This window comes from Bombus vancouverensis, chromosome 10 (assembly GCF_051014615.1).
Source record: "Bombus vancouverensis nearcticus chromosome 10, iyBomVanc1_principal, whole genome shotgun sequence".
In the NCBI taxonomy this organism is placed as follows: domain Eukaryota; kingdom Metazoa; phylum Arthropoda; class Insecta; order Hymenoptera; family Apidae; genus Bombus; species Bombus vancouverensis.
The window spans coordinates 9875040-9890927 of NC_134920.1; the positions used below are offsets into that span (position 1 = coordinate 9875040).

The following is a 15888-nucleotide window of genomic DNA, read 5'->3' on the forward strand; positions in this document are numbered from 1 at the left end:
ATTTAATAATTATATATATATCATATTTTTTAATTTCAAAAGAATTTTAATAAACGAAACAAATGGAGAAAGACATACATGAAGTATTAGAGAAACGAGAATAATTACGATACAATACTGTATATATGATATAATACAAAATTCGCGTAACTTCACGATAAAATCACTAAAATTTAATTTACTCAGAAGACTTCATAAAATATTTTCACATTGGTAAATGATGAATTTTTCTAAAAACTTACTGTATACCAACAAACTATCGTACAATATTTCTATATAGACTGAATTTAAACGTTTTTTATTTAGTACAATATTGATATTACGAATATAGTATCATTATTTCCTTAATCACGCGTACAAGTATTGCTTGCAATATCATTAATTAAAAACAAAACGTAACAAGAACCTTCTAACATTTTTAATAATGCAATCCAGGAAATTTAATAATCGCATAAAGTTTTCAATTTTTTATTCGAAAATATTATACAATAAAGAAACAGCATCCTCTGCTGTATCAGATACATATTCAAATATAAAGCGATTGAAAATGAACATTATTTTGTAAATTGAACACGAAATAGTCTTCAATATTGTATTTTCTGTGAAATTAACACCAATTAGGCGCTACATCGATGTACGTAAGGTATAAAATTAACATTCTTTGCCGTGACACCCATTAAATTCCCTTCCTTACCGTTAATCGTGAACGCCGCTGTGCGCTTCTCCATCCCCCGTTCCGTCTCTTTTTAACGAGATTACGAGACTCCCTGTCCTATTCTATCGCGTGTCGCATTGCGCGTTTATTCGTGCGCAGGCTCACTGCAACTTAGACACAGAACTTTTTCGAAAACCTTGCTTAACAGCAGCTAGGCCCTTTGAGGAACTGCGTCATGAATCCATATTTTCTGTGTCCTATCAGGTCGAACATCGATTTTTCCCAGTAACGATGCCCAAAAACAGTGTTCCGTAGATACTGTTAACCCGCGGAACGTCGTACCGCGTCACGTTTAGCGCATCACGCATCTGCAGAGCTTACGGCTATGCGTAATACAATCGACCAACTATTATCATCTTACTCCTTTTTTCTTTTCATACTGGTCGAACGATACTTAGAGAGGGTTACAAGGCTCTACTGCATTGAACTTATAAAGATGTAGTAATACTGAACGTATGAAAGACGCAACTGTAATAATTATATAGGTTAGGTAATTTGACATCTTTTTTAACGTACAAGATACTTAAATACGTTTATAATAAAAGGGGGAAAAAGCATGCTACAAAGGATAATAGTAAATAACGTAAATTAAGTCAGTGATTCTTTTTTACATAATTACAGTGGAGAAAATTTGTTTGTTTGCTGATAATACATTAATAGAATAAAATATGTTAAAATTCATTGCGAAAAATATTCAAGTAAACGATATTTTACCTTGCTAAATCTAACCAATGAAAATATTCCTTTTTTATATTTAAATGATTTCTTTTTTACAGTAGTTAGTTTCGTTCTGCAAATATTTTATTTTCTACATATTGTACTTTTACAAAATATGAGGCAATAGCTGTACAGAAATATCGTAGAACCAATTTCTGCTTTTTTTCTTTCCTGTATTAGAAGTTAATGCTTATTATTGCAAAAAAATTGAAATTATATGGTTAGTTATTGGAAATTTTTGGGAAGAGGATTACGATGAACAAAAAATTCATTTAAACAGATATCTCGTACATATTTTCATGATCAAGGTGTATTTATGCTTATTACTGATACTGGTCTTTATATCGTAGGTTCTTTTGACAAATCCAAGGTGACCTTGGTATATTTTCAAAAAATTGGCGTGGAGGAATCGTCACTTCCGTTAAGTAGCTACATACGTGAACGTTCTTTTTTGCCGCACGCATGCTCATCGCTTATTATTGATATCGCGAACATCGTGCGACGGCGTTACCGCATATCGGTCACGGCCACCAGCGAAACTGTTAATTATCTATTAGATACGAACGAAGTTTACGAATATCGATACTTAAGCGACATCGTAATTTTAAATGAATTAAGAGTTTTAGTATACAGGAAATAAGCGAACAAGTCATTTACACGTCGATGAAGAAAACCCGTGTTATATTTTATCGCACCGTGACTAGATTAGCATTTAATAGAAAGCTGCACTTGCAACCATATTACAACTTCATTATGATAATCAATATTAAATAGTAATTGCACTATGCAACAGTTGAACAGATATAGCAAAAATATTGTGTTATTAAGACATTACTTCATTTTCTTCAATAAACTAGGAAAATGATATGGTGTAGAAATGTTTCGAATTATGTATAAACAACATCTGTACTTACCTTTAATTAATTTGTTCTTATCATAATAGTATAAATTATATTATACATTTTGCAATACACCATATGTCTCATCTTGTACATTTAAAGAGTTAACAACTATATATTCATTTTATAAAGTTAATAAATGATCACTTTATCCGCACCTAGCTCATAATTTAGAGAGCTAGGTTATGTAACTAAATAAAATTTCATACAATTACAATTATATTTTTAATCTTAAAAGTAGATGCAGCAAGGTAAACGATAAGATAGACAAGCTTATAATCCATAACTGATATATGATTATGTTGTATGACGTAACATGGCATAACAGTATAGTATATAATATGTAGTTAAAGTAATATATGAAAGATTCTATTTTATTATATGTTAGAATTATGCAAATTATAACTTATTTCTCTTCCGAATTAATTTAAAATCTATAATTATAAATGTTACAGGTTGTTAAATGTAATTGTTTCAAGAATGTCTAACAAAGGTTTATGTATCATACTTAGACAAATATCAAAATATGTATAGTATTCAAGTATAATATTATGATTATCTTTTTAATGATAGAACAGTAGATTATCTATAAATGTGCCAGTTTAAAAAGGAATTATGTACACAAATTCTTTAATGAGTGCAGTTTTGTCTTTTAATACTAAACTTAAGTAGCAATAACTGATTACGATAAATGAATACATGTCATTTTAATTATTTGGTCTTGGAAAATCTAATTTTTATGTGAAGTACAATTGACGAATTACTCGCTACATAATGTTGGACATACCGTTGACGTAAGGAAATAAAAAAAACAAAATAACTCTGAAACGTTGTAACGTTTGAAATTACCTGGAACCTTTTAATTGCAAATGCAACAGAAACAATTGGTTTATTGGACATTTCCTTTTTTCCTCTTGCATAGAATCGTGGATTCGTCATTCACATTTTTCTCCCGCGCGTCATGCGATGATCGTATTCAACGTAATCAACCGATACATTCTCGTAAATCGAATATCTATCCTTTTAGTAAGGTGTTCAGTCTCCATTCTGCCTCATCATCTTTTTTTTTTTTAAGATATTCGTAATTCTTATGATGACTCTGACTAATACAGAATTCAGTTTAAGATTGACTTACCTATCTCTATTTCAGTGGACCTAAATTATTATACAATGCATCATCAAAATAAGAAACGTAAAATCTCTCAATTTTGTAATTCAGTTTATACTAGATTAAATTTTTAAAAATTATTGCACAAATTTACGTTCAATTCGTACTTATATGATAAATTATTCGAAGCAGATTGCAATGTCATTAGATATTCCTATGAAATTATTAAATAAATAAATAAATTATTCTGATATATGAAAAACGTAAAGAAATGAATTAACAACGTGTTGTAAATTGTATCATGCCAATTTAAATTGTGTTTATCCATTGATGTAATACTACGCAATCTAATTAAATTTATGCACATCGTTACATACGTACAAAACTGAATGCTAATTTTTTTACAAATCAAATTCTTTCTGTCTACGAACTTATCTATTCTTCACTTTATTTCCATATCTTTTGCTCCGACCATTAAGAATGTTAAACCCTCCTAAAATTATACAGGTCAAAATGGAACTAAAGCACTAAGAAGAGCTAAAATTTTTTGCATAATTCAACGATGATAAAAGCTCTTTCGAGAAGCATCGCGAAAACAATTTGTCTCGCGTTCTGATCTTCGAATTTTAATTTCAGTATCGTACCCGAAAAAGAATCTACGAATAACTACAGCAAGGAATAAATTTTGGGAATTAAATATCACAATCGATAGTTGTTTCTTGGCCTGAAAACGGCATTCGCCTAATCGCACTATATTCTTTTATCCAACGAACGTGTACGCGCATTATTTTTATTTAAGAAGATATCGACCGATGCTATGAAAGGACATTGAAACCGCCAGCACTTCTGGGGTTAACGCAAGGGATGGTCCACGTGAAATAGGCCATCCAAATATTTCCTTTCCATGAGAATACGTGAGAACAGCATCGATGAATTTTTTGTAAAAATTTTATTGTAATAAAAAATTTCAATGAAAAGTTTTGTAAATCGCGCGTAAGGAAAGATAGAACTTCAAGGAATAGAAAAAGGTAAGGATTTATATTACTGAAAAATTATTCCAATTCGCTTTATTTATCTAAATTAGTAAAGATATGCAAATATCAATTAACATGTCTACTATAAATAAACGAATGAAAGATACAACTCTCTAGGGCATGAAGAAGTTTGATTCAGTGATAAAGTATTCGAAAACGTTTCCTATAAACTATAAGCATTAATCCATCGTGACCCAATATCATTCGCAGGACGAGACAGCGAAGCAGACTCAAGAACCTGTTTTGCACCTGACGACTGTCATGTAAGATGCGAATTTCCGGCCATTCCAGAAACTGAAGTTGAAATCGGAAGCTGACTAAAAATGACGAATGTCATCGGGATTATGATACCAAACGAACGAAATATCGTTGCAGCAATTATTCTTGTCAGTAGAATAAGCTACGATAGCTTAGGACTTAGGGGACTAACGATATAGAAATCGTAAGAAAGCGAATGAAAAGAGAAAAAGAGAGAAAGAGAGAGAGATAGAGAGAAAGAAAAAAAGGTAGAAGAGAAAAGGTAAAATGGAAGAAGAAAATAAGCATAAGATAAAGACAAAGATAGCAAAGGGGAGGAAGAGAGAAAAAAAGAGAAGGGATATGGTAAAGAAGAGAAAAGGAAAAAGAGAGAGAAAGAGAGAGACGTAAGGCCTAAACGCAGCCGAAAAACGCGCTCATTGACCATTGCATTCGAGCCATCTCTCGCAGGGAAGCCCGGCTTTGACCCGGTAGCCGGCGGCGGCACAGTCCGCGCGGCTGCCTGACGCATTGCAGGTGCGCGTCGGCCAATCACAGGCCTGGTTAGTTCGCCCGGACTTGTCCTGTAAACACGACCGCACCCACCCCGCATGTAAAGCGGATTTGCACGATTGTCTATGACGACCGTTCTCTACGTTGGACGTCGTGTCGTTCCTACTTCTTCCCATTTGTCCAATTAAAAACCAGTCGTTTTTTCAGGGTTTTCGCAGAGGAGAAGCCGCACGGAACTATCTGTCGATCGCGTAGGAAACGACGCAGCGCATCGCCGCGTGAACTCCCCTTAACCCCCGTCTAGACCGTCGACCAATCAGGAGACACCGTCATGTAGCCCGTTAGGGGCGGCGTAGTGATACCTGACCGAGACAAGCGGCAGAGAGGCTCGTACACCGAGAGAGAACGGTGGACTCCATTGCTGTTCGGAGTGCGTTTCTCGTCGGCCGTGTCGTATTGCGTGTCTGTCCGCGCTTTCGTGCACACAAGTTTTACTTTCCACGTTGGCCCAGAGAGAGATTGTGAATAGTATCCTTTGTGTTCAGTGCCTAAACCGATATTTCAAATCGTCGAGCGTACTGAGATATAAAAGAACCGAGCCAAAATGGTAAGTCGAATATGCTTTCTTTCCTGGTGCGTGTGCCTATGCGGACGTCGTTCAGCGGTCCCTCGCCCTCACCCTCCTCCTAGGCTTTCGTTTGCCGCATTGACGCGTCGAGTGCACGTGCAACCTACCGATACGCATTTATTGCAAAACTTCTTTTTTTCCATTTTTATCCGATTCAAAAGATTTCATTTCCAGATCCTATGATATTTTTCCACTTTATCCCACGTATGTTTTTTTTACCTACGCACTATTGCAATATTACATTCGTAATGGCCGGTATGCGGAGATGGACCGACTATCGATCCATTTCTACTCCGATGGCTTACATACGTTTTTCTCAGTCTCTTTCGAGATGTCATGAATTGTGAAACTTCCTCCGATAAAAATCGCAAAAAAACATCGAACGATCTAAACAGGAAACAATGATTTTTCAAATCTTCCGGCCGACCGTCAAGATACAGCGTTATGATAAGGCGCTACGGTGAAAACTTTTTCAGAGTCAACGTCGTTCGTATTACGTTGTGTCATGTATCAATGTAATGTATAACGGTACGTTGGAATATCGAATGACGCGAGAAAACTTTCTTAAAATCGTTAATTCACAACTTTTATCTACATAAAATACCTTATCTTTAGATTATCAAATCTAATGAGATAATAATTGCTATCGTATTTCTTTTTGGATACATCAAGGAATTCCAATTGACGATAAGTTACCAGCGCTAAATTCGAATAAATACATTTCTTCATTTATTCGTCGAAAAAATTCAAGTTTTATGTGAGATATTTCTAAACGTAACAATAGTAGTTGCATATACTGGATAAAATCTTGTCGCTTATAGGCTTGATACACCTCAGTATCGTTTTCGTTTCGAAAGGAACTTGTTTTCATCATACAGTACAAACTCCAATATTTCATCCAATTTTTATCTTGTATCTAACAGGTTATTTTTTCGTAACATTTTTTAGGATTAAAGTACTTAATGAAAGAGTACAATAATCTTGTACATTTTCTTTTATCATGCGTAATCCGTTTTTTTCACGATATTCAATGTTTTTCTTATGTAGCATATAGTATTCGACACAGTCAACCGTTACACGGTATACCTCACTATTGATTTTCGCGGTCTCTTGCTGTTGCGCCAATTTCCCTGATTCCTTGTACGTTCTTGCATTCATCTTCTTCTAACGATGACTTCAATTAACTTTTCACAAAAGTTAATTTTTTTTAATACGAAAATATAAACATTAAATTCTACATTTTATTTTTATACTTAATCACGAGAACTTTATGAGAATTTTATACTCACAGTATAATATAAACACATTTTTTGTATATTTTCTAATTGCATAAGTTCAATTTTTATGATTTCAAATCAAACAAGATCATACGCTATGTAGTATTCAAATTTTTGAAAATATTTTCCATTTTTAGTTGCAGTTTTATGATGTTCGACGATGTTGGTCGATCGTCTTACCGCATAACCTAAAATATAGATACGACCATTCTAAAGTGTTTCTTAAGCATATAAATATTTAGTTTTTATAAATAAACCTTCAGTTGTATTAAAAATTAATTATACTCCAACGTAATATAAACTTTTTTAGTTAGATTCTTAACGAATATATATATATATATAATATTTGCGCCTATATATATATATATATATATATTTATATACATATATACTTTCCTTTTAATAAACAACTGAAATATTAAATATCGAATTATTAGTTTATTTATGACATTTGTTTTTATATAGGTCTAGGTGCTCAATGGATATTTTTGTATAAAGTATATAGAAGAAAGCATAGTATGTAGTACATATATATATATAAATATATATTTATATATATATGCACAACTGACCTATATTGTAAGGTGTTTTATTCTAGAAGTCATAGGCTGATTTAAAACAACTTTTTATATTAACGACTGCACTTCCTTATCATTTATTTAATAGTTGTTTGTCTACAAATACAAAAATGTATTTAATTCGTTATTTTATTTAGGGATCTGATTATAGCAACAGATAATTATTTCTTAGATATTTTTCGACCGGAACGAGCTTATGGTAAATATTTATTGATAGTTAAACAGCCACGATATGTATTTTATTTAGAACTAAGGTTGAATGAATTGGATTTCCGATGAAATAAAACAAATACTTTAAGTTTAATTGGTTGTTAGATGTATACACTTGCGATTGAACGTATACAAATGCAAGCATAGCTTCATTTGAGAAATGAATTCTTCATATAGTATAAGTTTATCGTATGGTTTGACTTAGATTGAATCTCGGTTGTGTGTCTTGGTTAGATGTTTGATTGAATCTAATTCGAGTAAGAATCGAAGCTTCTTCGAGCGTTCAAGCTTCGCTCTACGATTTTTCAAAAATACACGTTGATTAGCAGGTGTCTTAATTTTCCAATCAACGGTATCCTAAGTATCTCGACCCCCCCCTCGCGCTTTTTCTTAGTGAGGGTGGGGCAATACCTGAACGGACGTAAAGTGTTTCTAGTTTTCAGCAAGGTGGCGGCATTTCCTCCAGATCGAAACATCGGCAATGCATTAAAGAGCGTTATGCATTAAGCATGAAAGAAATGAGAAATTTTACAGAAAATAATGTTCATTGCTATCAAGAATTTTACTCAAAAATAATCTTTCTTTGTAATCGTGTTACGAGTCTCGTCAATGAAAACTTAACGTATTATTTTTGTGAGCGTTTCTACAAAATATAGAATGTTCTTCATTTTCTCAGCATACACACTTACTCCATATGACATACTTCAGACAAAAGTATATCTTCAGTATATACTCATAACTAGCAAGTATATAAACAATAGAAAATATATATATTTATGTATTTTATAAAAGAGAAATAATTCCCATTATTGCAACTAATAGAATGGTATTTTATGATATATCAAATTATTTGTATGATGTCTGATAAAATAAAGATCCCATGTAATTGATTTAACAAAATTTTAACTAGATTCTTTTAACAATATTATGCTAATAATGTGAACATGTAACTGTAACTTTTATTTTTTATTTCAAGGCTGATCAACTCACAGAGGAGCAAATTGCAGAATTTAAGGAAGCATTTTCGCTATTTGATAAGGATGGGGATGGTACTATCACAACCAAAGAGTTGGGTACAGTTATGCGATCGCTAGGACAAAATCCTACAGAAGCTGAGCTTCAGGATATGATCAATGAAGTGGATGCAGATGGTATTTTACCCTAATCTTATTTTATAACTGACGTATAACTCATTGCATTGTTATTATTCATTATGCAATTTTTGTATTTCTTAGATTGCATGTGATATCATCAGCATCATTTTCAAATCTATCAATTTAGATTATCATTCAATATATTTGCATAATGAAAGAATGTTTTTTTACACTGTTATCATTATCTCGTTGTTAAAAACATTGGAAAAAATCTGATTTCAGAAAAAATCAAAACTAAAAATACTTGGAATTGTAGGTAATGGCACAATCGATTTTCCGGAGTTCTTAACTATGATGGCTCGCAAAATGAAGGATACTGACAGTGAGGAGGAAATTAGGGAGGCCTTCAGAGTATTTGATAAGGATGGAAATGGTTTCATATCTGCAGCGGAACTCAGACATGTTATGACAAATCTTGGCGAGAAACTCACTGATGAGGAAGTTGATGAAATGATTCGGGAGGCTGACATTGATGGTGATGGCCAAGTTAATTATGAAGGTTGTGCAATTAAATTTATATTTACTGTAATTTCTAGATTAAATTACTTTTATCAATATTTCGTAAATTTTGATTAAAAGTTTTAAAGCATTTGTGTAATTTCTAAGTTTAAATTACATATTTGCAATAGTAACTCTAACTGTGTTATATTCTTTGTCTAGAATTCGTCACAATGATGACATCAAAGTGAATGCAACCTGTGTAATGGAAAAACTTGCAACTTGGAGTGGTGTTGACGTATTAAAATAAATCAAGAAACAAAGAAAAATATAATGTTAACAAAAACGAATCGACCAGAAAGTGAAAAAAATCTTGTATCTGGACGCAAAGATGTCTTTAAAACGCGAAAAGTCAACGTCCAACACGCGTTAATCATCATTAACGATAAGTAATACAGGGCAATTGTTTAATTAAAGAGTTATACCACTAAAAATCATTATCTCTAAATACACAAAATACTTAACTACACGCAACATAAACATAAAAATACATATTACACACACACATAAACAAATACAAAAAATATGCAGTACACACATAAACACATCTATACATAAAAGATGATTTATTTCCGTATAAAAAATATAATTATATATATATATAAAAATGTTAGATATATATATGTATAAAAAAACAGACGCGCATGTTTGTTGATGATAAAAGTAAATAGTGTTTCCCTACTTTCCTCTCTTTTTGGCCTTTTCCTATTTCTTCTCTGCACGTATCTTTGAAGACTTTCACATGCAAGTTTTCCTTGTAAATTCTACTTTTCAATGTATTGAAAAAAGATTATTAATCAGTAGACAGAAGAGAGGAAAAGTATTAAAAGAAGGGAAAAATCTAAGGCTATTATAGCGCATTGTGTAGGTTCGTTTATTGATCGAGATAAGTTGGAAATTTATTCTACTTGTTTCTCGATCAAGAAGAACGTGCTTGTGTCATCGATACAGCATTTGTTGTAGCGAAAAGTTTTATCAGTAACGTACATGTTAAGCGTTTGTTTTACTTTGCCAAAGAAAATTCGGATTGGACATCGTTTTCCAGAGTTCGAAATATAATGTCTTCGACCTTTGGTTTATCGATGATTCCGTACATACTGAATTCGTTACTACGCCATAATGGATAATTTAATTCTTTTAATAGCTGAGAAATAGTATCAAAGAAAAAGTATTAGGAGGATTAAAAAAAATACGGAGTATCCTCGAGAAGTTCAGAGATGCGCGTAATGCTATCTTGGACCACGTTTATGAGATCTATGAAATCGGGTTATATCAAAGTATTGATATTTCTGGTGAAACGTCTCTATGCTTTTTCAGCTTTATTAAGCCTTTGAAAAAACCTATATAATACATGACACGTATTATACATGTACACATATATACACAGACACACAAACGCGTACACAACAAAACATGTAAGACATATTTCACCAAGTGCGTTCTGTATCCAATTTCATTATAATCTCCCGTTTGTATCTTATCTCCACTGAGAAAGCCTTAAAACGCGTGCGCGTTACACAACGTCGACACCACTTTTGTTGAAATATAAATGGAAGCACACAGAGATAGGGATGAGGGATTAAAAAAGAAGTCAAGTCACAACAGTGATTGGTGCATTATATTTTCCTTCGCCCAGGGGTGCGTGCCAGTCTCGCAAGATAAGCAGGAGAAACTGGTGTGGTTTTGTGAGATTCGTATGATAATGTTAAGTACTAAGAGAAAAGAACGATCACCGAAAAGTGGAAACACATGCGTGTCGGTGATTCAGTCATTAATATATATGTAATATATATTATATATACATATATATGTATATATGCACACATATATACACATATATGTGTATATGTATATATATATAAAAACTAATTTACGAAGAAAAAAGGAAGAAAAGAAGAAATAATTCCTCCACAGTCCTTTATTATTTAATATTGAAGTGAACAAAATGAGAAGTACTTGTATTTCTGGTGACCTAGATCGCATTGATCATAAAAAGACAAAATAAATGTACCCTCATTTTTAGGTCACAACTACTCAATTCGTTTCCTTCATTAACCAATGGACCTCTCGTTTCAGCCATTTTTATCTTCATCGTCATTTTCAATGGCATCTAGTAATAGTTTGCCGACAAAATGTATGTGTATAATTCACTGTCAAGATTCGCGTTAACATATCTACGAAGTTTCATCGGTTCGGAAGCCTTTTATAGAGATATTAAGGCATACGAATCGCAAAAGGAGAGCTCTTAAAACTATTTTACTTCACTTGCGGTCGTTCTGATAGTTGTTATCGTTATTGTGAACATAAAGTTAAAATTTAGTGATTTACGGCGAAAATGTTCTCACTTTGTAAAGATGCAAAAAAAGAAAGGGAAAGAGGAATCACGACAAAGTCCTTTTGTAAATGGTGATATAGAAGTTATTCAAAGAACATCCCTATTTAAATGCTTAAACAAGTTATTGCTCGTTTCATCGATCATTGACGGTTAGTGTTTAAGTCTAAGTTAAAAGAATATATTCCAATATTTAATATTAATTTTATATTCGTGTCGCAAGTTATACATAGTCTAAACTATAATTTTATGAAAGTTCTTTACAGCGGGCGCTAAGAACCGATATTAAGTTTTAAAAATGAAAAGAAAAAGCAAGTCAGTATTGTATCTCAAGAATAACTAAAGCTTGAGATCTATTACAGAATCATATTCTCGTTTTCTTCAAGGATCGTTTCCCGAAACATTTATTCCTCGCAAATAAAATAGTGGAGATTCTACTTCAGTCACTCTTGTTCTCAATCTTTTGTCCGAAACTATATAAAATATTAAAATGCGATATTTATGAAACTCCGTCGTGACGTGAATAAGAAGTTATTTATTTTTGATGTTTATCTTTGAAAAATAATTCCAATAAATGTATTTATTCATTCGGCTAAAGAAAAAATATTCGCTATATGTTTTTTTCTCCTGTATTTGAGATTGTACATTCATAATTTCTATTTTATGTGAGATATTTTCCGCCATATCAAAGGCATACTTCACTTATCGTGCATGACGAAGCGACACAGTTTGTATAAAGTGTTGATATTAAGTTAATAAATTGTTCCCATACATTAAAGTACTGATTAACTCTTGTTTCTTTTAATGTGAGAATAGCAGGTTTTTTAGTTTACCAAAACAGATTTTTTTTAAGTATATCACCACTCTATTATATGTAACTCTTAATTTATTCAATTTATTTATAAATCCAAATGTAAAATGCATTATAACCGAGCAATCAAGTATTACTAATATTAACATTTTATATAATGACAAACAATTTTAAGTTAAAATAATATTGAACATCATGAACAAATTTGAAATATATATATATATATATATATCATTAATAGAAATAATACAACATAAATATTTTAGTTTACTATCAGTCATAAAATAAGTGTAATTTAGGGACTAATGACCTAGATCTTTTAATTTGGAATTTTCAAACAATAATGCTACTATATGTTACATACCAGATAGTAACAATACGGAAATTTCAATATCTTAAAATAAATAAAATTAAAAAATTTTTTTAAATAGTTCTACAAAGTATTATATATGTACTTATACCTAATATATGCCCTTCTTTGATTCACTTAATTGAATTTTTACATTTTTAATTTCATTTCTTATTCTTAATAAAAAATTGGAAGGCATTTTTCGTTTAGATCTTAACATTCATTAGATACATAAAAATTTATGTAAAAAATATTGTATTTCATGCAAATCTATCAGGGAAGTATGTTTTATAAATACTTGATGTATCTTTATAATATACAACCTTCTGGCATAATTTTAAATTGTAGGCACACTTCATGTAGTAAATTTTTTAATATCCTTGCCTGATTCTCAGAATTCTGTAAATCCATATTTATTATAATATATATAGGAACAAAAATTTTTAATAATTTACATTGATCTGAATATATTATTTTGTGTTTTAAAATTTCTTGACTTAAAAAACTTACCTCATTTAATACAACAGTTGGTATGAAGGAAATTTGTGGTGTTACAGCATTTGTTAATTCCCCATATTTAGCCAAAAGTTCTTTGCCCTTATCTCCAATAAAGCACTTAAAGATAGGATTATAATCTATGTTCATTTTTTTTGCACAAATTTCCATGATATTTACTGGCACTATGTTATTTTTAATCATACAAGATAGATACTCTAACTGAATGGAGGTATTCTTCAGGATATCTATGGAACATGCATGAATGATATTTGCTCCACATTCAATGGGTCCATGTTGGCACATAAATTCATACCCATTTTCTGTTTTCACAGTCTGTAAGAATTTTGTAAACTCAAATAAGCTTAGACTTTAAAAGTTCATACTTATTTTCATTTATCTCTAGATTAATCAAATATTTCCAACCAAAAAATAATTAAATATTAAATATTAAGATAAGTAAGATATTTTCTAGTAATCTAATGTTGATTGTTACTAAAGTCAAAAATAAGATAATACTTTAGTTTACCAATAATTAGTCATTGTTTTAATTTTATATTGTTTCATGTTATTCTTTATGGAAACATATCTTATTATACATACGTTATAATGTAAAAAGTAACGTTAATACGTATTTAAAAAAGGGATTATACAGTATAACAGGATAAAAATATTTTACTATGTATACTATCTCTACTGTATTAATATCTGTAGAATAATAAACACATACATGAAAATCAAAATTAATATGTTACATTGTGTATGTATTGAGGAAACATACTGTTTTTAAATCATTTTTTCTCTTTATAAAGTATCCTACCGTAGCTTTCCCATATGGTATAAATTCCAACTGTACATTATTTGGAATTTTGTGGTACATTGGCAATAATTGTTTTATGAAAAAGTTGCGTGAATCTGGACATAGTGCTTCGTAATACACAGTTATGTGAACCTTTTGCTTACTCTCGTCGTTTGTTAGCTGGTTGTCCTGAAGCTGTGCTATAGAAAACTTAGCAGATACCCAAGAAAATCGAGAAAGTTACATAATAGTAAATTAAAATTTTTATTTAAGCCATTGACACAAAAATAAAAATTTTATCTAATATTTTGTGTTGATATAACAGATAATTTCTACATTTAGAAAACAAAAATACAAATTTTAATAAAATTTCTGATTTTGGGCTTACTACAAATTTTTGCATATTTATATTTTTTACTTATTTAATGTAAATATGTGATATGTAATATAATAATGAGTAGAAGATAGGGATTGTCATCAAAACAAACCAAAAAAGCAGAATCCATAAGAAAAGCAATAAAGATATTATCTATCTATCTATTTAATGTAAAAAAAAATGCATTTTTATATAATATTCTTATAATTGGAAAAGTTATTAAATCAGTTAATTTTAAATAAAAGTATTAAAGAAATAACGAATAATTCTAATATACAAATCAGAAACAAATATAATCTTGAAATATTAAATTATTCCATTTCGCATGACATTTGCTCGTAGATATATGGATTTTTACCTTCTATGCCATATTTCTCTTGAGTTAGATTCAACCATACTTTCGAAGATTGCCAAAGAAGTAAAACAGATATAGCAATCAATAATATCTTCCATCGAAAAATTCCTAGTCCCATTATCCGCAATTCTAAAGGTAGACACTAGAACGATGGTACAGAATAAATCTTACTCGTGATATAACAATTTTAAACCAGACAAGAAATCTGTGCTGTCACATCGCAATAAACATGGAAGTGAATTAACAATATTCCGTACTGCCTACATTCCAACCGAGTTTCATTTTATCATAATATAAAACGATACACTTAATATAGATAAGATAAAATTCGATCAATATATAGCTTACTAATCACATTCTTAAGATTATTTTCAATTCTTTTTATAAATCCACTAAATAATGGATATATATACATACATATACATGATTCTTTACTTTTACATTTATTATTAGTAAATTAATCCCCATAAATAGAAAATTAAATTTTGATTATTTATAACTTTTGAAATATGTTCTATTCACAAATTATATATATATATATATATATATATATATATATATATATATATATATATATATATATGTATTATTAACAGTGGTAAACCAGAGTCAACAAATAACCTCAAATATCAATGAATCATCGGAGAAAATTATCATGCCTGCATAATTTGAATTCAACATATGATGCTTTTAAAATCAAAACTATTACAAATATATGTTTATATATATACAATTTTTATAATCATAAAAATTGAAGAAAATCAATAATTGGAACTAATTTGTATAATAATATCAAGATATTC

The 15888-nt window shown here is 30.6% G+C and overlaps 2 protein-coding genes and 1 long non-coding RNA gene across 4 annotated transcripts; 1 reads left to right on the plus strand and 2 right to left on the minus strand.

The window, feature by feature from the left end:
- Positions 1-1048: 1048 nt before the first annotated feature.
- Positions 1049-2488, minus strand: LOC117157029 (uncharacterized). Its single transcript, XR_004464216.2, has 3 exons — positions 2347-2488; positions 1430-1603; positions 1049-1183 (listed from the first exon to the last, which is right to left on the minus strand). It is a non-coding gene; the product is annotated as an uncharacterized LOC117157029 (long non-coding RNA).
- Positions 2489-5598: 3110 nt separating this feature from the next.
- Positions 5599-11601, plus strand: LOC117157028 (calmodulin). Its single transcript, XM_033334664.2, has 4 exons — positions 5599-5830; positions 8893-9067; positions 9327-9569; positions 9731-11601. The coding sequence occupies exons 1-4, from the start codon at positions 5828-5830 to the stop codon at positions 9757-9759; spliced, it is 450 nt and encodes a 149-aa protein (XP_033190555.1). The 5' UTR covers positions 5599-5827; the 3' UTR covers positions 9760-11601.
- Positions 11602-13298: 1697 nt separating this feature from the next.
- On the minus strand, positions 13299-15417 carry LOC117157025 (gamma-interferon-inducible lysosomal thiol reductase-like protein). Of its 2 annotated transcripts, none has more exons than XM_076621932.1 (4): positions 15089-15417; positions 14337-14554; positions 13571-13891; positions 13299-13459 (listed from the first exon to the last, which is right to left on the minus strand). In XM_076621932.1, exons 1-4 carry the CDS (start codon positions 15201-15203, stop codon positions 13370-13372), a joined length of 744 nt encoding a protein of 247 aa, XP_076478047.1. In that variant the 5' UTR covers positions 15204-15417; the 3' UTR covers positions 13299-13369. The 2 variants fall into 2 exon arrangements, with proteins under 2 accessions (XP_076478047.1, XP_033190552.1); XM_033334661.2 differs by having other exon boundaries at positions 14376-14554; positions 15089-15394.
- Positions 15418-15888: the final 471 nt, after the last annotated feature.

Coding starts and splice junctions, on each gene's coding strand:
- LOC117157025 (XM_076621932.1), bottom strand. CDS start 15,203: ATGGGACTAGGAATTTTTCGATGGAAGATATTATTGATTGCTATATCT. Junction 13,892..14,336: donor GAAAAAATGATTTAAAAACA/GTATGTTTCCTC, acceptor AAATTCTTACAG/ACTGTGAAAACAGAAAATGG. Junction 13,460..13,570: donor CAACTGTTGTATTAAATGAG/GTAAGTTTTTTA, acceptor ATGGATTTACAG/AATTCTGAGAATCAGGCAAG.
- LOC117157028 (XM_033334664.2), top strand. Junction 9,068..9,326: donor CAATGAAGTGGATGCAGATG/GTATTTTACCCT, acceptor TTGGAATTGTAG/GTAATGGCACAATCGATTTT. Junction 9,570..9,730: donor TGGCCAAGTTAATTATGAAG/GTTGTGCAATTA, acceptor TTCTTTGTCTAG/AATTCGTCACAATGATGACA.